The sequence below is a fragment of the Mustela erminea genome, chromosome 3 (genome assembly GCF_009829155.1).
Source record: "Mustela erminea isolate mMusErm1 chromosome 3, mMusErm1.Pri, whole genome shotgun sequence".
Lineage (NCBI taxonomy): Eukaryota > Metazoa > Chordata > Mammalia > Carnivora > Mustelidae > Mustela > Mustela erminea.
The window spans coordinates 81713504-81735585 of NC_045616.1; the positions used below are offsets into that span (position 1 = coordinate 81713504).

At 41.2% G+C, this 22082-nt stretch overlaps 1 protein-coding gene across 1 annotated transcript in view; it reads left to right on the forward strand.

The window, feature by feature from the left end:
* Positions 1 to 14715: 14715 nt before the first annotated feature.
* LARS1 (leucyl-tRNA synthetase 1) overlaps positions 14716 to 22082 on the forward strand; it is a 71280-nt gene continuing 63913 nt past the window's right edge. Inside the window, exon 1 of the mRNA XM_032336289.1 lies at positions 14716 to 14894. Within this exon, the coding sequence (XP_032192180.1) occupies positions 14889 to 14894 (6 nt within the window). The 5' untranslated portion in view covers positions 14716 to 14888. The remainder of the gene's footprint in view (positions 14895 to 22082) is intronic.

Sequence of the window (22082 nt, forward strand, 5' to 3'; positions counted from 1 at the left end):
GGGAGATAGCGCCGAGTGGCGGGCGCAAGAACCAATAGAAGTAAGAAGGCCGTGCGCGCAAAGCCAATGAAAAGGCTCGCTCGCCCCGCCGGCCGGCCGTACCCAGTTAAGAAGGAGGGGATATAGCAAGGTAGGTGGAGAGCTTACGTGAACTCCTGGTGCAAGATGGTATCTTGGAGAAGGTGCTGTGCCTCTTAAAGGGGCCGCGGCTCCTTTTTTGACCACGCCGCCGCCCGCCGCGGAATACCGGTGTCTGCTACTGGGAGTGCCTGGGGGAACCCGGCGAGCCCCTCAGCCTGATTCCTTCCTCTCGTTTTTTCCTGGAAACACACTTGTGTCCCGAAATGACTCAGCTGTAGTAAATCTGCAACACAACGTGCAATACGTTCACGTTCGACACATTGCACAGAATGAAAAATTTTACTTTTTTTTTTTTCTTACACAATCATTTTGCTTAGCATACATGCTTGTATTTCTCGCCGCTATGCCTAAGTTACGCAGAATGTTTCTGACAACCATGCCCTGGACTCCAATAATCGTCATTTTTAAAACGTGGCGCACAGTTGTAGAAGGCTGAGGCCATTTCAATTTTACCAATCTTTTTAACATATGCTTTATTTAGGAAGAAGAACGATTCTAATATTTTTTTAAAATTCTCTTTTCACTAGATATCTAAATTCAGTAGGGTTTTGTTTTTGTTTTTGTTTTTGCAGGGAGAATTTTGGCCAGCAAAAAAGTTTTTAGAAATATTTTTTTCCAATCGAAATTACCAAAATAGCCAACTTAGTTTGTACTGAATGAGAAATTCCTTTTGAAGTTTTGAAATTCCCAGCTTGGCACTGGTCTCACAATGCTTATCCAACAACAGATACTGAGCACCTGCTATATGCCAGCACAATGTAAGGCACTAGCACTTGGATTCCAAAGGTGAGCAAAATGGTTTCTCCTCTTAGAAAGCTGAACAGTTTATGGGATTATGCATTACAATAATAATATTTTGAAAAATACCTGATGAGCATACATAACCTTTCTATAAGAGAGATGAGTCAGCCTAAAATAAACAGGTATGCTATCTATACATAGAGCAGGAAAAGGCAAATTTTTCTTAAAAGGGCTAAATAGTAAATATCTTGGGTTTTGTGGGCCAAGAGGTCTCTGACACCCACCCAGCTCTGCCTGCTTGACATGAAGCTGGCCGTAGGTAATATGTAAGCAAATGATTAAGACTGTATCCACATAAAACTTATATAAGATTTTCAATTTTAGATAATTTTCAAATGTCACAACATTTTTTTTTAATTTAAAAAAAGAAAAAAGCATTTAAAAGTGCAAAAGCCATCATTACCTTGCAAGTAAACAGAAGCAGGGGCCAACCAGGGTTGGCTTGCTGCCTGCAGTTTGTGGGCCTCTTACATAGAGTAGTAGCAAAATGCACTTAGAAATCATCTAATGAGCTTCGTTCATGACACCTTCTCCCCAACATTACAAATGAGGGGAAAAGGCCAGAGACTGAGTAGTTTACCCAGAATCACACATATTTGCAGGTGGATCAGAATTTGCATCTAGATCTTAGTAAGCCCATGGTTTTATCATATCTAACGGTTGCCGCTTCCCTCTTTCCTCCTCCCTTTCCTTGTGCTTATCCACGTTTCCTTCACTACGTCCTACTACAGAGATGAAGTGTTACCCAAAAATGACAAATTAAAAAAAGAGAAATGTGAGTGATGTGATTAGGCCTCAGGCTAGGTAAGAACTTAATAGTAGTGTGATAGAAATGGAATAGGAATTGCTTTTATCACAGAAGTTTGAAAAGTTATATCCATTTATATCGATCCAGCCTTTTGGGAGTTCAGATTCCGGGAGCCAACCAGTCAGGCAGTGTAAATAATAATCCTAGCCACAGTTTTTGAGAACATACTCTGTGCTGGCCCTGTGCTAAATATTTCAATGTATTGTTGCTTCTCCCCTTCATAGGCCCCCTGTATAGTAAACAATATTCACAGATGAGAAAATTGCATTCCAGAGAGATCATGAAACTAATGAGTGGAAGGGCCCAGCCTTTCTTTGTGTTTGACCACAAAGTCCACACCTATAACCTTCACTTAAATATCATGCAAGCAAACACTGAAATATTAACCATGTGGTTCATTCAAAATTAATCCAACAAATATGTATTAAGCCCGTTACCATCTATTAGACACTGTTCTTGGGAGAGTAGAGAATAAGGCTAATATCAAATAAATGTTCTTTCCTTAATGAAGGTGGATGTTAAAAATGGATACTTTACAAAGATTGGCTTTTCTCTCAGTTTTATCTTCACAAGAAGAGAAAGAGATGTCAGTTGATCTAAGAGAGGTTATTGATATAAGGCATTGGAGAGAGTGACTATAGGAAGAATATACATCTATACCATCCTTATTCAAACCAAGTTCCCTTTCTCCGCTTTAGGGTAACTGGGCCTCAACCAGGAAGAACTGTTAACTATGCAATTTCACACAAGTGTTGCTAGAGGTGGGTAGGCCTTCCATAATCAAAGTGGATTTGCCCACAATTTTTTTTATTTTTGGTCATCTTCTTTAACCTGTGGCTGAGAGCTGTCCCAGGTGTATAAGAGAGGTTAAGAGTAATTTTTCAGATTTAAATTTCTGTGTAATGTATAATCACAATCTGTCTTCCCAAAATGCAGTTAGACAAAGCTTTGGTAGAATTTCAAACCAGGAACTTCATAGTTACAAACAGACCCTCTGATGCCTCTACGTTTATAGATGATCACCTAATTAAACACACATCCATCAAAATATCAGTCTCGGCTGAGTCTGGGTCACAAGTAGCAGCCCATCTCACTCAGAGAAGAGTCACTTCGGGGCACCGACTGACTCAGTCAGGGGAGCATGAAACTCCTGATTTTGGGGTCATGAGTTCAAGTCCCACATTGAATGTAGAACTTACTTTTATTTATAAATAAATAAATGTCACTTGAATCTTGGCTATGCAAAGGCAAGGTGAGTTAGCAGATATATAGCAAGATGATTTGAATGGTCTCTCTTCATTATGGAAATATAGATTTGTTTTCTTCGGAGAAATATGTTTAAGGGTTTGTTTGGTTTTGGTTTTCTTTTTTAAAGGTTTTATTTATTTATCAGAGAGAGAACACAAGCAGGCAGAGTGGCTGCAGAGGCAGAGAGAGAAGCAGGCTCCCTGCTGAGCAAGAAGGCCCATGAAGGACTGGATTCTAGGACCCCGGGATCATGATCCGAGCTGAAGGCAGACAATTAACCAACTGAGCCACCTAGGCGTCCCTGTTTGTTTGTTTGTTTTTAAGATTTTCTGTATTTATTTGACAGAGAGAGACAGAAAGAGAGGGAACAGAAGCAGGGGGAATGGGAGAGGGAGAAGCAGGCTTCTTGCTGAGCAGGGAGCCGGATGCAGGGCTCAGTGCTGCTTGATCCCAGCACCCTGGGATCATGACCTGAGCCTAAGGCAGACACAACTACTGAGCTACCCAGGTGACCCTGTTGTAAGAATTTTTTTTAAAGTTCTGTCCCACTCTGTAACTGTAAGAATGGCTAATATAAATGGCCCCTTAGGGGGACGCGTGGGTGTCTTCTTCATTAAGCATCTGCCTTCGGCTCAGGTGTTGATCCTAAGGTCCTGGGATTGAGCCCCATATCGGACTCCCCGCTGGGTGGGAAGCCTGCTTCTCCCTCTCTCAATCCCCCTGCTGTGTTCCCTCTCTCACTGTCTCTTTTTCTGTGTCAAATAAATAAATAAAATCTTAAAAAAAAAAAAATCAGATAAGCCCCTTGGGATTTGGAAACATCAAATAATAATACCTCATACTTTTGTGTGGCACTCTACCAAGTAACGTTTCATGGGTTAGTTTCTTCCAGTTCCTACATTTATTTATTTATTTATTTATTTATTTATTTGAGTGGGGAAGGGCAGAGTGAGAGGGAGAGAAAAAAATTTCAAGCAGGCTCCATGCCTAATGCAGAGCCTTACACGGGACTTGATCTCATGACCCTGAAGTCATGACCCGAGCCAAAATCAAGAGTCCCATGCTTAACCAACTGAGCCACCAATATGCCCTCAGATCCTACATTTACTTATTTGTTTGTTTGTTCATGTTAAAGATTTTATTTATTTATGAGAGAGAGAGAGAACATGCAGGGGGAGCAGCAAGAGGGAAAGGGAGAAGCAGATTCCCTGCTGAGCAGGGAGCCTAATGTGGGGCTTGATCCCAGGATCTTGGGGCCATGACCTGAGCCAAAGACAGATGCTTAACCAACTGATTCACCCAGGTGTCCCTCGGTTCCTGCGCTTAGCCTTTCTTTTCTTTTTTTCTTTTAGTATATTTATTTATTTTTTAGTTAAAACTTTACACCAATCATGAGGCTCAGACTCACAATGTCAAGATCAAGAGTTATATGCTTTTCCCAGCTGAGCCAGCCAGGCATCCCAGCCTTTCTTTCAAGAAATACCAGGGGCACCTAGCTAGCTCAGTTGATAGATCATGCAACTCTTGATCTCAGGATGATGAGTTCAAGCCCCTTTGGGCGTGAAGCCTACTTAAAAAGAAACACTTATTGAAAACCTGTATTATGCAAAGCACCAATAGAGTCCTTGGGGTTCTAGCAGTGAAGAAAATAGGTATTCTCTTGGAGATCTATTTTAGCAGGAGGAGAATGATGCCAAATGAACAGCTATATAATATGTCAGGTGGGATATATTCTATAAAGAAAAAAAATTAGGGTGCCTGGGTGGCTCAGTGGGTTAAGCCACTGCCTTCGGCTCAGGTCATGATCTCAGGGTCCTGGGATCGAGTCCCACATCGGGCTCTCTGCTCAGCGGAGAGCCTGCTTCCCTCTCTCTCTCTGCTGCCTCTCTACTTGTGATCTCTCTCTGTAAAATAAATAAATAAAATCTTTAAAAAAAAAAAAATTAAGTGTGGGGATAGAGCACGATGGGAAACTTTAAAGCACTCTCCGAGCAGTGGTCAAGAAGCAGTAAAGGTGTTAGTCACATGGGTATCTGGGAAAAGAGCTTTCCAGGGACGTGCAAAGACTTGAGGCAGGTACTAGTTCGGCACATTTCAGGAAAGTGGGGAGCAATGGGGTTGGAGTGGAGTGAGCCAGGAGGAAAGTAATGGTACAGAAGTCATTAGAGGCCAAGTCACAGAGGACTCTGTTGGTCATGGTAAGGACTTCAGGTTCTTACCCTGAGTGAGACCGGAAGACACTGAAGGTTTTAAGCAAATGAATAAAATTATCTGTTCTAGTTTTTAATTTTTAAAAGTAGGATTGAAATGGCTCCTTTGTGGTAATTAGGCTGGAAGGGATAAAAGTGGAGGTAGGGAAACCAGTTAGGAAGTAATAATTCAAGCATAGGATGATGGTGGTTTGGCCTAGAATAGCAGTGAAAGAGAGGGTAAGAAGTTGGATTCTGGATATATTTTGAAGGTAGAATCAATGAGTCTTACTGAGAGACTAGTTGTTGGTATAAAACACAAAGAGGAATCAAGGATGACACCAAGGGGTTTGACTTGAGTAACTGGCCTGAGGTGGGGAAAACAAGTGGGAAGCAGATTTAAAGAATGGTTGGTAGATCATACATTCAGTATTGGACATAAATTAGACAGTACATATTTTCTTAGACGTTATACATTGTGGTAGCCAGCCTCCAAGGTGGCCCCCAATGATGCTCACCTTCTAGTATTCACACCCACGTGTATTTTCTCTCATATTGGATCAGGGTTTACCTTTGTAAGCAACAGAATGCTCTAGAAGGAACAACCATTGACTTCCAAGTTTAGCTTATAAAAAGCACTGTAGCTTCTACAGGGATCTCTGGTTCTAGGGAAAGTAAGTTGCCAAGTTGCATGACAACCAACCCTGTGAACAAGCCCCAATTTGAGGAGATGAAACCTCTTTACCAATAGCCACAACTAACTTTCTAGCCTTGTGAGTAAGCCATGTTAAAAGTAGATCTTCCTTGGGGTGCCTGGGTGGCTAAGTGGGTTGAGCATCTGCCTTTGGCTCAAGTCATGATTTCAGGATCCTGGGATCGAGCCCTGCATGGGGCTCTCTGCTCAGGGAGCCTTCTTCCCTCTCTCTTTACCTGCCTCTCTGCCTACTTGTGATCTCTCTCTGTCTGTCAAAGTGAATAAGTAAAATCTTAAAAAAAAAAAAAAAAAAAAAAAAAGCAGAGCTTCCAGCCCCAGTCAAACCTTTGGATGACTATAACCTTGGCCAACATTTGTCTGTAATCTCAAGACCCCACTGGCTAGAACCACCTGGTCAAGTTGCTCCCACACACCTAACCCACAGAAATTGTGAGGGATAATAAATGGTTATTGTTTGAGGCCACTAAGTTTGGGCGTAGCTTGTTAGGCATAATTGATAAAAAATATAAAAATCCAAGTGGGGATGTCAAGTAAACAATTTGATCTGTGAGTCTGGAGTTCATAAGAAAGATTGGGTCTGGTGTTAAAGATTGAGGATTCATCAGCATGTATATTTTGTTTAAAACCATAGGCCTGGATAAGATCGTCTAGGAAGTGACTATATCTAGAAAGGTCATTAGGGCATTCCCCTATTTAGAAAGTCAACTGAGAAGGCATGGCCATGAGACAGCAGAACAGAGAGAAAAGAAATATGTCTCAGAAAAGATGGAGTTTTCAACAGTGTCATACGTATAGTTCTTGGATCAAGGAAAATGGAAGATAAGGAATTGACCACTGAATTTGGCAGCGTGGAAATCACTGATGACCTGGATAGTTCCATGGAGTGGAGGAAATGAATGCTTGACTGGAACAGGTTCAGGAAAGGAATTAGAGATAGTAAGACAGTTCTCACGAAGGGTTTTATTGTAAAAGGGAGTGGAACAATGGTGGTACTCGATGGCATTGTGAGATAGAGAAGATAGGGTTAGCTTGCATTTTGTTCTGTTTTTCTTTCACTTCTTTGTCTGCTTGCTTGCATTAGGTAAGATAATATGTATGGATTCAGATGAGTATGATGTAATGAAGAAAGAAAATCTGATGATGTGAGAGGTGAGGTGAGCAACTGCAACAATAAAATCTCTTAGTAGGAAAAAAGAGCGGGACTTAGTGTACAAGTGTTCGGTAGGTCTTAATTGGCGCTCTGATTGTTCATAATATGTCAAGAAAAGAACACGTGTTGATGGAGGTAGGAAATGTAACTCATGGACGTTCTTTACTGATAGCTTCTGTGTTTTCAGTGAATTAAGAAGAAATCATCAGTCGAATGTGAGGAGGGGATCCTGGATGTTTGGGGAGAGAGGAGTGAGGACAAAGCATCTTTGGTTTCTCAACCATTTCAGGGTCCTTCCCACCTCAGGCATTTCTGGTCCTTTTGCCTGGAACTCTTTTCCATACATATTTGCGTGGTTAACTTTTTCTTGTCAGCTCAAATCCACCTCCTTAGGAAGGCCTAACCAGACCATCCCATCTAAAGTAACACCTCACTTCCTTCCTCTGGTTATTTTCTATCACATAATTCTGTTTTATCTTCCTCGGAGCATTTTTCATAGTCTGAAATTTTTCATTTATTTATTTTCTCTACCTCATCCTAACTAAAATATAAATTTTCATTAAGTCAAGAATTTTGTCCTCCTTTTTCCTTAGCACTGAAAACAAACCTGATAGGTAATAAATGCTCAGTAAATATTTTTAAAATTTTTAAAAGATTTTATTTATTTATTTGACAGACAGAGACCACAAGTAGGCAGAGAGGCAGGAAGGGAAGCAGGCTCCCCACTGAGCAGAGAGCCCAATTTGGGGCTCGATCCCAGGGGATCCCAGGACCCTGGGATCTTGACCTGAGCTGAAAGCAGAGGCTTTAACCCACTGAGCCACCCACGCCCCCCTTGTTTAAAGATTTTTAAAATGTATTTGTTGGAAAGAGAGCATGCACAAGTGTGGGGAGCAGCAGGCAGAGGAAGAAGCAGGCTCCCTGCTGAGCAAGGACCCAATGTGGGACTCTATCTTAGGACCGTGGGATCATGACCTGACCCAAAGGCAGATGCCTAACCAACTGAGCCAGCCAGGTGTCCCAATCCTCAGTAAATATTAATAAATGACTAATACAACATTATAGCAATATTACCAAATAAGTACTATCCTAAAGGGGTCCAAGTGATTGGCCCAGGGTCACACAACAAGTTTAGGACAGAGGTGATAGAAGGGGTTCATGATTCAAAGCCAGGCAATCTAACACTAGAGCCTGCATTCTCAGATGCTATATGGAAGAATGTCTAGAAAGAGATACTGACTTCTGGCCACTAAGATGTTGAGAGCTTGACAAAAAAAAAAAAAAAAAAAAAAAAGCAGGCCTATGGTTGTGCCCCCAATTTACATAGTTCAGAGCAGTCCCATTTCATTGATACTGTAAAAATAGGGATCTTAAATGTCATAAATGTGCAAAACAAATTTTCAAAACATAGTCCTTCATGGGCACCTGGGTGGCTTAGTCGGCTAACCATCTGACTCTTGATTTCCACTTGGGTCATGATCTCCTATTCCTGAGATGATGCCCTGCATCAGGCTACTGATGGGCATAGAGTCTGCTTGAGATTCTCTCCCTCTGTCTCCATCTGCCCCTCACCCCCAACTCACTCATGTGCTCTCTTGCTCTCCTCAAAAAAAAAAAGTATATATATATAAATATATGTGGTCCTCAAAATTGGAATCTCATTAATTAATAATTGTTTGTATTTAGCTGTTCCTTTGCTTTTTCTTCTCCTTTTCTTTCTTCCTTTCCTCCTTCCTTCCTTTCATTCCTTAAGGAGCCCTAGGACTGCTCCACAATGATGATGGTAATGGTGGTGACAATTTGAGTAGGTAGGCTATTTAGGAACAACAAGCACTGTTTTGATGACTCAGGTGTCACGTTTCCCATACAAGCCCATGACACAGCTGGCAATGCTTTGTGGAATGTTGACAAGATGGCAGGCTGAAGCTTGTGGTTCCGGAGTCTGGAGTGGTATAGCACGAGGGAGTGATTGCTAATTCCTGAGAATTACAGGTATCACCACTTCAGGAGAAATCTAGGCAACAGAAGTTTCTAAAACTTTTAGTACCTATGAAGTGCAACTTCTCTAATTCGGGTACATTTGTCTTAATATCTAAGTCTCCCTAATTAACACGGCTACTTGTTCTTAGCTCATGTCAGTCAGATTTAGAATTTCCCTTTATTATTTCCTTTTGAGCTGCTATAACAAAATACCACAGGCTGGGTGTCTTATAAACAATAGAAGTTTATTTCTCATAGTTTCAGAAACTAGGTGTGAGATCAGGGTGCCAGCATGTCTGGTGAATGCCCTCTTCTGGGTCCTACATTTTTGTTTGTTTACTCACAAAGTGGAAGTAGGTGTTGAGCTTGTGGGCTCTCTTTTTGTTTGTTTTATTTTGTTCAGGTTCTTCTTTTTTTTTTTTTTTTAAGATTTTATTTATTTCTTTTAGACAAAGAGTGGAGAGAGGGGCAGAGAAAGAGGGAGAAGAAATCTCAAACAGATCCCATGACGAGCTTGGAGCCTGATGTGGGGCTTGATCCTAAGACCCTGAGACCATGACCTGAGCTGAAACCATGAGTCGGATGCTCAAGCAACAGAGCTACCCAGGCGCCCCTGGATTATCTTTTATAAGAGCACTAATCCCATTCATAAGGGCTCCATCCTCCCAAACTAAGCACTTCCCAAAGGCTCTACCTCTTAATACCTTCAGACTGGGCATTGGGATTTCAACATATAAAGTTTGAAGCAACCATTCAGACCCAGCACTGATCAAACTGGCTTCCAGTATTCTCCACTTCTCTTTCTTCCTTCCTTCCTTCTCTTTAGCTTAAAATCCTTGAACATTCACTTGCTATGAACCAGGCACTGGACTAATCAGTTTGCTTGGTATAGCTCATTTTATTCTCACAGCCAGCTCAAGAGGTAGGTATTATCATTATTCACATTTTACACATGAGGTTCCAGAGTCCCAGGGTTGAAGGAGCAGAGAGCTAGCATGAGACAGAGCCTCAATTTAGACCCAGGCATCTTAGTCCAAAGCCTTTGACCACAACCACCACACACTCTTCTTCTGCTGCCCATTCACTGTCAAAGGCTGCACACAGAGCAACTCCAGGATCAGCTAATCCCAGAAGTCCTAGACGGATTCTTCATTCTTCTCTTCATACTCATTGCTTTTATCATTACAAAAAAAAAAAGTCCATTCACCATTCAGAAAGTATAAAAATTAAGATAGAATACTAGTATAGAGGTTAAAAAAAGCTTTTTTTTTTTGAAAACCAATTTTTTTTAAAGATTTTTATTTGACAGAGAGAGTGAGATCACAAGTAGGCAGAGAGGCAGGCGGAGAGGGAGGGGAAGCAGGCTCCCTGCCGAGCAGATAGCCTGATGCGGGGCTCGATCCCAGGACCCTGAGATCATGACCTGAGCCGAAGGCAGAGGCTTAACCCTCTGAGCCACCCAGGCGCCCCTTGAAAACCATTTTTAACCAAAAAAAAAAAAAAAAAAAGAAAGATTTGAAAAATCATTTTAAAATTAAAATGTGTCTAATAGGCTAAGGAAGTAACTGTATTCATTGAATGCTGCACACCTGTAGAAGTATTAAAAGAAGTGCCCAGGGGTGCCTGGGTGGCTCAGTTGGTTAGGCGACTGCCTTTGGCTCGGGTCATGATCCCAGGGTCCTGGGATCAAACCCCATGTCGGGCTCCTTGATTGGCGGGGTGCCTGCTTCTCCCTCTCCCTCTGCCTGCTGCTCTGCCTGCTTGTGTTCTCTCTCACTCTCTGTCAAATAAATTAAAAAAAAAAAAAAAAAAAAAAAAAAAAGAAGTGCCCATAATTCCTTCCTCTGACTCTGTAATCTCAAGATAGGGAAGTCAGGTAAATATGCATGAAAAACAAACACAAAGAGACTCAGAGACAAGCTAAAGGTAATTATAGTTTTATGGATCTAAATTAAGATGTGGTGATTCAGTTGAATTTACTAGAGTGACTGGTGGGGTGAGTTTGGACAAAAAAGAAATCTAAAAGAAAAGCAAGAGGAAGCGAGTTCTGTTGTGGAGTTTTGAATAATGAGCAGATTGGTCTGACAGTTGGAGAAGGTGTATCATACAACTCTATAGTGATAAGTAGCTCAGTTAGGTTAGAGAAGAGATTAATATAGAGAACAAGTAAGCTTTTCTGTTTTTAATCAGACTAATGTGTATAGACCAATTTTCCTAAAATAATAATAAAATAGCTGACATCTTAAAGTTCTTACTATATGCCAGGTGTATACATATATATGTATATATGGTTTATTTACATATTATTATATGTATACATATTATATACATATTATTTCTGTAATCCTCATAGTGATCCTATGAGGTACTTATTTTTATGACCCTTGTTTAACAAAGTGGTTAATTGAATCACCTGAGGTCACCCAGCTAATAAAATGATGAACCTGGTCTGATTCAGAGCCTGAATTCTTTCCCACTATGCTACCTTTCTAAGTTTATTTATCTAGAAAGGGTATTCCATATGGCATAGCAAAGAATTGACAGTTCTCAATTAAAAAGCTGTATTACTAAGGTGTAAGAAATTCTTTCTCTAAATATCTTGAATCTATTTACCTTTCTCTACTTTGACTGCCATCACCATAATCTAAAATGTCTTCACCTCTTAGCTGGACAATTGCAGAAGCCTCCTTCTTCCACTTTTGCTTTCTTTCAATCCTTCTTCAGAATGAACTCTATAATACACGGGATCATGTCCCTTCCTTGCTTAAAACACTTCCATGGGCCTGCATCTCTCCGTTTGCTTCAATGTTTGCCTGTTCCGCTAGACTGCAATCGCTGTGAAGAAGGTGACTGCACCTGTCTTGTTCAAGTGTTGTCTTTCCAGGGGTGTCTGGCTGGTGCAGTTGGAGGAGCAAGCGACTCCTAATCTCAGGATAGTGGGTTCAAGCCCCATGCTGGGTGTAGAGATTACTTAATAAACTTTAAAAAAAGTAGTGCATCTCCAGCCCCTAGCATAGTGCCTTGTACATAGTAGAAGCTACATTTTTGTTGAATGAATGGAATCCAAATGACCCTTAAAAAAAAAAAAAAGAATATTATTCATTTACATAGGAAATGGGTTATTAGGGGATAGGAGATGGGGCATTTATTTTTTTTTTAAGATTATTTATTTATTTATTTGACAGAGAGAGATCACAAGTAGGCAGAAAGGCAAGCAGAGAGAGAGAGAGGAGGAAGCAGGCTCCCTGCCAAGCAGAGAACCCGATGCAGGACTCGATCCTAGGACCCTGAGATCATAACCTGAGCTGAAGGCAGAGGCTTAACCCACTGAGCCACCCAGGTTCCCCATGGGAATGGGACATTTAAATAAGGGATAGATTTTTCATAGTTTTTAATCGTGTAATGCCTGTTTATTTTCTTTGACGTCTCATGCCCTTTAGCCTGTAGGCTCCATAAGGACAGGAACCATGTCTGTCTTGTTCCCTACTGTATCCTAGCTCTACGTCAGGTTCACAGGAGGTAACCAATGAATATCTGTTATATTAATAATTTCAATTACCAGTGTGAATTGAAAGCTGATGAATCAAAGATGACAGTACTGGTAAAGGCAGAATTGGAACAGGAAATATAACCATAGTTATGGGAGTTGTGGAGGATGAGGATTCTTTTATTCATTCAATAAATGTTCATAAGGGCCCTACTATGTGCCAGGCCCTGCTAGGTAGCCTGCTGTCATATAGCTTCCAGTCTAGTGATAAATAAACACGCAGTTAAGGGCTGCCTGGGTGGCTCAGTGGGTTAATCCTCTGCCTTCAGCTCAGGTCATGATCTCAGGGTCCTGGGATCAAGTCCCGCATTGGGCTCTCTACTAGGCAGGGGGCCTGCTTCCTCCTCTCTCTCTCTTTCTCTCTCTCTCTCCTCATGATCTCTCTCTGTCAAATAAATAAAAATCTTAAAAAAAATAAACACGCAGTTAAAATTCAATGAGGGATGCTTCAGTGGCTCAGTCGGTTGAGTGTCCAACTCTTGATTTTTGCTTAGGTCAGGAACTCAGGGTGGTGAGATCAAGCCCTGCCTCAGCCCCAAGCTCAGCAGGGTGCTTCAGATTCTCTTTCTCTCCCTCTTCCTTTGCACCCCTCTTCTTCCCCCTGCGAGGTGCATGTGCTCCCTCTCTGTCTCTCAAATAAATACTTGTTTTTAAAAAAAATTCAGTGGAGAAACTTCCCAAGGGAAGGCAGGAAGTGTGTGCTTCAGGGAACATTTAGGAGGGGAGGACATTTAACCCAGACTTGGGCTGTCAGGAAGTATATGTCTAAATTGTTAGTAGCTAAAGTAAGAAGATATGATGGAGAAAAGTGATGGAGAGTACGTGTGAGTGTAAGAGCTCAGAGGCAAAAGAGTTACTGGTAGTTTCTCCATAGCCTGTTTCCTTGTTCACATCCTTTCATGCAAAAAATTTTATTTACTTTTTTGAAAGATTTTATTTATTTATTTTAGAGAGAGAAAGAACGCACATGCAGAGCAGGGGGGAGAGGCAGAGAGAGAGGGAGAAGAAGACTCCCTGCTGAGTTTGGAGCCCTATAAGGTACTCAGTCTCAGGACCCTAACATCATGACCTGAGCCAAAGGCAGACACTTAATGGACTGAGCCACCCAAGTGTCCCTCATGCAACAAATTTTATCAAGTCCATACCATGTCCCAGGCATTAAGCTATTATTAAACTTTTGTCTCATAATTAGTTGTTGAAAAATATAAATATACATATACATATATAATTTTAAAGTAATTAAATTTATTAAAGTTTTTATTTAAAATTTTTTTTTCTTTCCATTAGTCCTTTAGGAAGACACACTTCTGCGCTTGTTGCTGCACCTGCCCCTGGTAACGGCTTGTAAATGTTTTATAAATGTTTATTGAATTAATAAATAAATGCACGTGAGAGTACCTAATCTGACCTCAGAAAGTAAAAACTTTGGATCATTGCTTGTCAATTCCTCTTCCTATGGTGGAAATGTTCTACATCTGCGCTGTCCGATGATACCCTAACTACTAGCCACACGGACTATCCAGCACTTAAAAAGTGGCTAGTGCGATTAAAGAACTCAGTTTTAAATTTTACTGGATTTTAATTTAAACATGAATAACCACATGTAAGTCGTGAATATCGTATTGGACCCCTCAGTCTTAGATGCTAGTACAGTTGAATAGTGTGAACTTGGCACTGGAACTCGGTAGGTTTCAAGCTTCCGCGCTTAAAAACAGAGATTGTTAATAAATGGTTATAAAATGTCTGGATTCCGGGCCTTTGAATGCCACCGAGAGTAGTAAATATCTGTGCACAGTGGCAAGCCATAATTAGCATCTCAGTCACCGAAGACTAATAAACCTTGCATCCTGGCATCCGGACAGACATCCAACCTAGCGCCGCAGGTGAAAAGGTTGAAGGTCGGGGAACTCAACCTTAGTCGGGGCGCGCGCTCCGCAGCCTGCAATCCCGAACAGCCTCATGGACTTTGTAGTTCAACATGCCAGTGACATCACTACCTGTGTGTCACCACAGCGTGGTCGATTACGTCAATTTCCGGTAGCCTGTTGCTCTCTGGGAATTGTAGTCAATAGATGTCTGCTGGACTTGGGGTCTAGTGGTCTAGAAACTACAATTCCCGGCGGCCTCCGAGATGCACGACGCAGTAGTTCTCAGTGAGTGGGCGATTGCCTCATCAGGTGTTAAGTGTGTGCTTCAGTGCCGTGGGAGGCCTTTCTGCCCCCCAAACGGAAGGGAAAGGTGGTAATCTCTGCTTTGACAGGATCACCGAGGTCACTGTCGTGGGCTTGCAGAGTTGGCTGGGCGGTGCCATGGCGGTGAGTTCTGGCGGGAAGAGAGTCGGCTCAGCCCGGCGGTGGAACCCGGCTGAGCTGTCGGCTTTTTCCAGAAGCTAGGGGCTCCATGTGGTAGCCGTTGTTCTGAAGGGAAAAATCCTTCTCTGAAGAACGGGAATGCCTTGACCCCATGCTACCGATGTGGTTGTTGTGCGCATGTGCCTTTTCTTCCTAGCTGTTGAGCCAGGAACTGATGTCTTCAACTTTACATCCTACTTAATTTTCTGTGTGTTGATTTCACCGAAGTGTCTGAAACCTATTTGGAGAGAGAGGAGTAGGTAACCTTGTTCCTCCTTTTAACAAAAAATTACTGAGCGCTTCCCTGTAAAAGAGTCACAGATCTCTACATTCATGGTGTTTTCATGTGTGTGTGAGAGTTACGTACTAAAATACACTGTAAAATATGTCAGGTGCCCGTAAGTGCTATAGGAAAAAAAGAAAAAAACAACAACAACAGGAAGGGGGAGACCATGGAGTGTGAGGTGGGGTAGGGTTGTAGTTTTAAAAGGGGATCAAGAAACCCTTTCAAAAAGCCTTTGCATGGCAAAAAGGAGGTAAGGGAGCAAGCCAGGCAGCTATATGGAGGAAAAGATTCGCAGGCAGAAGCAACAGTATGAGTGAAAAGCTAACGGACTGAGCCACCTAGGTTCCCGGAATATGGACAACTCTTGAGGAATTTTATAAAGGAGAGCAGAGGAGTGGGGTAATAGGTGAAGGTCAAAAGGGGACTCCCCCCCTTTTTTAAAGGTGGAAGAAATTACACAATGCTTGTATGTTTATGGGAATTACCCTGTAGAAAGGAAAAATTGATGTGCTGTTCCAGAATAGAGTAGAGGGGTTGAGATCAGATGCATCAGTGGAGGGGTTAAGCAGGACTACACTCATCGGTGTAACAGGAAAGAAGACAGATTATATGGGTACACATGCATGTGGGTAAGCAGATGTGATGAGGAAGACTGAAAATTTTCTGTTCGCCTCTGTTTTCTCATTGAATTAGGAGGCAAGATTACCAGCTCCAAGTAAGGATGGGAGATGAAATGTTGGAGGCTTGAGAGAAAGGTTTGTTTGGGACATTGCTGTCAGTAGACCTTCCTGTGATGAAAAGTTCTGTATCTGCACTAATTTGGTAGCCACTAGCCACATGGTTCTTGAGCACTTGAAATGTGGCTGGTGCAACAGAAGGACTGAATTTTAATAAAACTTTAAAATTAAAAAGTTACATGTGACTAGTGGCTACTGTATTGGACAGTATACACATTAAAGTTTGAGAAGCATTAGTCTAGAAGGAGTTAGTAAGTTGATTTCAGAAAGTAGTATTGCTGGGCACACTTGACATTAGTGGACATGAATTTAAATTGAGGCCAGTCAGCATTGTTGAATTCTTATCTCCTGTCTCTTTCAGCTGCCTGCTTGAAGGAAAAGAGCAGGTGCCTAGGAGGGTTGGAATTTTGCCGTACAAGAATGGTAAAGAGAACAGTGAAGGAGTGATTATATAGATGGATTTAAGGGATGGAAATAAGGATTTGGGGTGGGAGGGAACTAAGGATTAGTGAAAAAAGGTCATGGTCAATAGGTCCTGTTGGGCTTGAAGAATTATTGGAGTTGGAATTCTAGCAGAGTTAAGACCAATAATGTCAATAAGTAACATTTCTTATGTGTCATGCTTTGTGTTTAGCATTTTTTTGGAATTGTCTCATTGAGTCTTCACACTAATCTACTTGAGTTAGGCACTCTTATTTGCAGTTTACAAATGAAGAAACCCAGGCTTAGGTTGCTTAATGAACGGGTCCAATTTCTCATAACTAGGGCATGATGAAAGTGGATTAGAACTCAAAGAGATTGACTCACTTCTCAGTCACTATGTTACCCTGCTTTTCAGGAAAAGATGTACCTTCTGAGTCCTGGTCCAGGGCTTTTTCTTCTGTAATGTGTTGCTTGATAACTCCCCACCAGCTCCACTCCCCGATGGTGATATCCTTAGCTAATGTGGAATTTGCAGGTTTTTCTTTTTTTTTTGGTGTTAATGGGAATGGCTTTTCAGTTTGAAAGATTTTAATACACTCTTCAAGTTTTATATATGGAAACTGGCAACATTTCTGGTAGATATGATTGTTTTACTTTATTCACTTCTTTTTATTTTTTTTAAAAGATTTTATTTATTTATTTGTCAGAGAGAGAGAGCGAGAGCGAGCACAGGCAGACAGAGTGGAAGGCAGAGTCAGAGGGAGAAGCAGGCTCCCTGCGGAGCAAGGAGCCCGATGTGGGACTCGATCCCAGGATGCTGGGATCATGACCTGAGCCGAAGGCAGCTGCTCAACCAACTGAGCCACCCAGGCGTCCCTATTCACTTATTTTTAAAAGATTTTTTTTAAAGATTTTTATTTATTTATTTGACAGTGATCACAAGTAGGCAAAGAGGCAGGCAGAGAGAGGGGGAAGTAGGCTCCCCACTGAACAAAGAGCCCGACGCGGGGCTTGATCCCAGGACCCCGAGGTCATGACTCGAGCTGAAGGCAGAGGCCTAACCCCCTGAGCCACCCAGGCGCTCCGACTTCATTCACTTCTTGTGCTCTGAAAATATTCAGGTTTTGCACTGTCATGATACGCGACGGACGTTAAAGTTTGTTTTATTGGAAGAATCCAATAAGAACTCCCTTTAGAAAGAATAAGTAGGACACCTGGGTGGCTCAGTGGGTTAAGCCGCTGCCTTCAGCCCAGGTCATGATCTCAGGGTCCTGGGATCGAGTTCCGCATCGGGCTCTCTGCTCAGCAAGGAGCCTGCTTCCCTCTCTCTCTCTCTGCCTACCTCTCCATCTACTTGTGATCTCTCTCTGTCAAATAAATAAATAAAATCTTTAAAAAAAAAAAGAATAAGTAGGGGCGCCTGGGTGGCTCAGTGGGTTAAAACCTCTGCCTTCGGCTCAGGTCGTGATCCCAGGGTCCTGGGATCGAGCCCCGCATCGGGCTCTCTGCTCCGCAGGGAGCCTGCTTCCTCCTCTCTCTCTGTCTGCCTCTCTGCCTAGTTTCTCTCTGTCAAATAAATAAAATAAAATAAAAAATTATATAAAAAAAAAGAATAAGTAATAATAAAAATAACAAAATGTACTGATTGCTTATTCTGTGCCATGCTTTAGTGTTTTACATAATTTTTCAACAAAACAACCCTGTAAAATAGGTGCTGTTATTATCCCCGTTTTACTGGTGTGGAAAATAAGGCTTCAGATCTACTCAGAGGAGGAATTAGAATTCATTTGATCCCATTCTGGAGCCCATTCTCTTAATCATCATGCTATCGTGCTACCCCCAGTTGTAAGCTAATTGGAAAATTTATTTTGCAAACCCTCCCACAAAGAAAGTTTTCTCTTTGGCAGTGGAAATCTTACCAATACTGAAGTGTGTAAGACAAAGAGCATGTGATAGCATGGATAGAATATTAGTTTTTATTTTAGAATTGAGTATATAAACACCAAACTATAATTTTCTTTATATCAGAATGGTATTTATTTTTTAGAACTTTTGATAGTTTTAACTCTTCTAATTATATATCAGACTTCTAGGGGGATCTGGGATTGCGATATAATAAATGTAATAGCCAACTTAAAAAAAATACTGTTTTTAAACTTGGCATCTGTAAAGTTTAAAGAGTGAACAAAACAGAGATAATAATAGTACTAACTATTCTATATACCCATCACCCAACTTCAATAATTGGCAATTCAGGGTCATCTTGTTTCTTATATCCCTCCCTTGTATCCTGTCCCTGCATCCCTCAGGATTTCATTTTAGGCGAGTTCCAGGCATCATATGTACATGTTTGACATATTTTAGTATAAGGTTTTTACATCAATACATAGTTTAGTTTTTTTTTTTTTAAGATTTTATATATTTATTTGACAGAGATCACAAGTAGGCAGAGAGGCAGGCAGAGAGAGAGGAAGGGAAGCAGGCTCCCCGCTGAGCAGAGAGCCTGACGGAAGGCTCCATCCCAGGACCCTGGGATCATGACCTGAGCCAAAGGCAGAGGCTTTAACCCACTGAGCCACCCAGGTGCCCCTTAGTTTTTTTTAATGTAATAATAAACTTTCCTTAAAACATAACCCCAATGCCATTTTCTTTCTTTCTTTCTTTTTTTTAAAAGATTTTATTTATTTATTTGACACAGAGAGAGAGAGAGATCACACGTACACAGAGAGGCAGGCAGAGAGAGGAGGAAGCAGGCTCCCTGCTGAGCAGAGAGCCCGACACGGGGCTTGATCCCAGGACCCCAAGATCATGACCTGAGCCGAAGGCAGAGGCTTAACCCACTGAGCCACCCAGGCGCCCTCCAATGCCATTTTCATACCTAATAAAAATCACATGATGTTTAGATGTCCCTCTCTCTTTTTCTTAAAAGATTTTATTTATTTATTTGACAGACAGAGGTCACAAGTAGGCAGAGAGGTAGGCAGAGAGAGAGGAAGGGAAGCAGGCTCCCTGTTGAGTAGAGAGCCCGATGTGGAGCTTGATCCCAGGACCCTGGGACCATGACCTGCACTGAAGGCAGAGGCTTTAACCCACTGAGCCACCCAGGCGGCCCTCCAGATGTCTCTTTGTGGTATTTGTTGACATTGTGCATTTATCCTGGTCCAGCACTATGCTAAGTTCTCATGCATATTAACTGTTTTAATCCTCATACTAACACTACAAAGTAGGCATAATTTTTATTCTCATTTTATAGATAGGTAGAAAAATGGAGGTTTAGAGAGTTAAATGGATTCGTTGAGGATTGAATAGATAGTAAGTGGTGGAGCTAGAAGATGTCCAGAGTCCCAGGAGAAAGCAGAAACAGAAGTCAGAAGATGAGAGTTTTTGTCCAGCTTGATTAATTGCTGACACCACGATCTCAGAGTTTCCGATTTATTATCTTTGAAATGATAGCTGTTGGTCTGCCCACCGCTTAGGATTGTTGTTAAGATAAAAAAAGTTAATGTTCATTGAAGTTTTAAGCTGCAGGATACTATGAATATAGGAAAGAGTTGTTACCTAGTTTAGAGATTCTTTACTGGGGGTGATTTTGTTCCCCTGAGAAAGTTTGGTCTGGAGACTGTTTGGATTGTCACAAGTGGTGGGTGTGCTGCTGGCATCTAGTGGCTAGAAGCCAGGAGTGCTTCTAAGAATCTTACAGTGCACAAGACAAAAACACAAAAAATTATTTAGCTTAAGCTGTCAGTAGTGCCAATGTTTAGAAACTGATCTTGGAAAGTAACCTTTTAACTAATTATTATAACCAATTGTTTAGTTAAATAGCCACTGAAGAAAGTAAGGCTCAGATTGATCAAGGAATTTCCCAAGGTTTTACAACAAATTGGTGCTGGGGCCAAAATCAGATTTCATTACAATTGGCTTTGATGTTTTGAGGAGCAACGTTTTTTCTGAGAAGCAGAAACTGCAAAGAAGAGTTTTTGTGTATTTAGTGTGCTCAAAACAATGAAAAGAAACATGTAGTTCTTTTTTTTTTTTTTTTTTTTTTTTAAGATTTTATTTATTTCTTTGACAGAGATCACCAGCAGGCAAAGAGGAAGGCAGAGAGAGAGAGGGAAGCAGGTTCCCTGCTGAGCAGAGAGCCCAATGTGGGGCTTGATCCCAGGACCCTGAGATCATGACCTGAGCCGAAGGCAGCGGCTTTAACCCACTGAGCCACCAGGCACCCCAGAAACATGTAGTTCTAAATAAAATTTGAGAAGACTGTTGTTTTCATGTTCTTCTTTAAAGTGGGTAACATGGTCATTTTTAAGGAAAAAATATTTGTCCTGTAACTTCTTTGTCTGTGGCATTGTACTTGGTGCTGAGGTGACCATGAAAGTTCTGGAAATTGCTGTCTGCTGTCAACTGGGTAAATGTCTTAGGAATCATTTGGTTGCATGCAGTGGAAGCCAACTCAGGTTGGTTAAAGAGGAATTTAGTAAAGATAGAGTAGGATTTCTTATCATTTATGACTGTAGGGTAGAAGGTACAACTAGGCTTCGCGAGCTAGGCTGTGTTGGTATAAAGGCAAGTATGTTAAAATTATATTTATAATAGTATATGTATTTTCTAAATACATATATTAAATATGTTAAAGTTTTATTAATATATTAATATTAACATTAATCTGAAATAATAAAAATAATATTAAATGTATTAAAGTTTCTTCAACCTTAAAGTTTACTTTTTATTTCTGATTTTAAAATAAATTAAAATATTTTTGTGAGTCCCTATAGCCTAGAGAGTTTCAGGAATTTGTCTGCGGTTCTATGGGAAACCTATAGACAAAGGGTTCTGTAGGCAACCTAGGCACTTTATTTACAGGTTAAGGCAACTGTTAGGAGTTATACAGGCTGTTTTTTTTTTTTTAATTTATAATTTTAAGATTATTTATTTATTTATTTATTTTTTAAAAGATTATTTATTTATTTATTTGACAGAGAGAGATCACAAGTAGGCAGAGAGGCAGGCAGAGAGAGAGAGAGAGAGGAGGAAGCAGGCTCCCCGCTGAGCAGAGAGCCCGATGCGGGACTCGATCCCAGGACCCTGAGATCATGACCTGAGCCGAAGGCAGCGGCTTAACCCACTGAGCCACCCAGGCGCCCTTTAAGATTTTATTTTTAAGTCATCTTTATACCCAACATAGGGCTTGAACTTCTGACCCCATGGTCAAGAGTCACATGCCCTACAGGCTGAGCCAGCCCACCACCCTAGAGTTAGCAGGCTGTTGTTGTAAGGGCTGGGTGGAATCTTCTGCCCAGAAGTCCTTTGCTGGAACATAGGTCCAATCTACCCAGTAATTAATATGGAAACAGAAGAGTACATTTAGCCACCTCTAATACACTACCTTAAATAAGACTGGGCATTTGTTATTGAGGAAGAAAGAGAAGGAACAGGTATTGGGTAGGTGATCTGCTGTCTCTGCCATAGCTTCTTTTCAAATGTTAGTCTTTGTATATTATTATTTAAAACAGGTTTGCATGTATAGAAGTAGAGAGACTTGTAACTTACAGGTTACTTATTAGGAGGAGGGTTTTGTAGTAAGAAGGAGCAAAGGAGCTGAGGGTCTGAATGAAGGTGGCTAGCCACAAAAATTGAAAGGAGTGAATAGATAAAGGCCCTTACTCTTTACTGGAAAAGGAAATAACCGTATGCAACCACACTTAC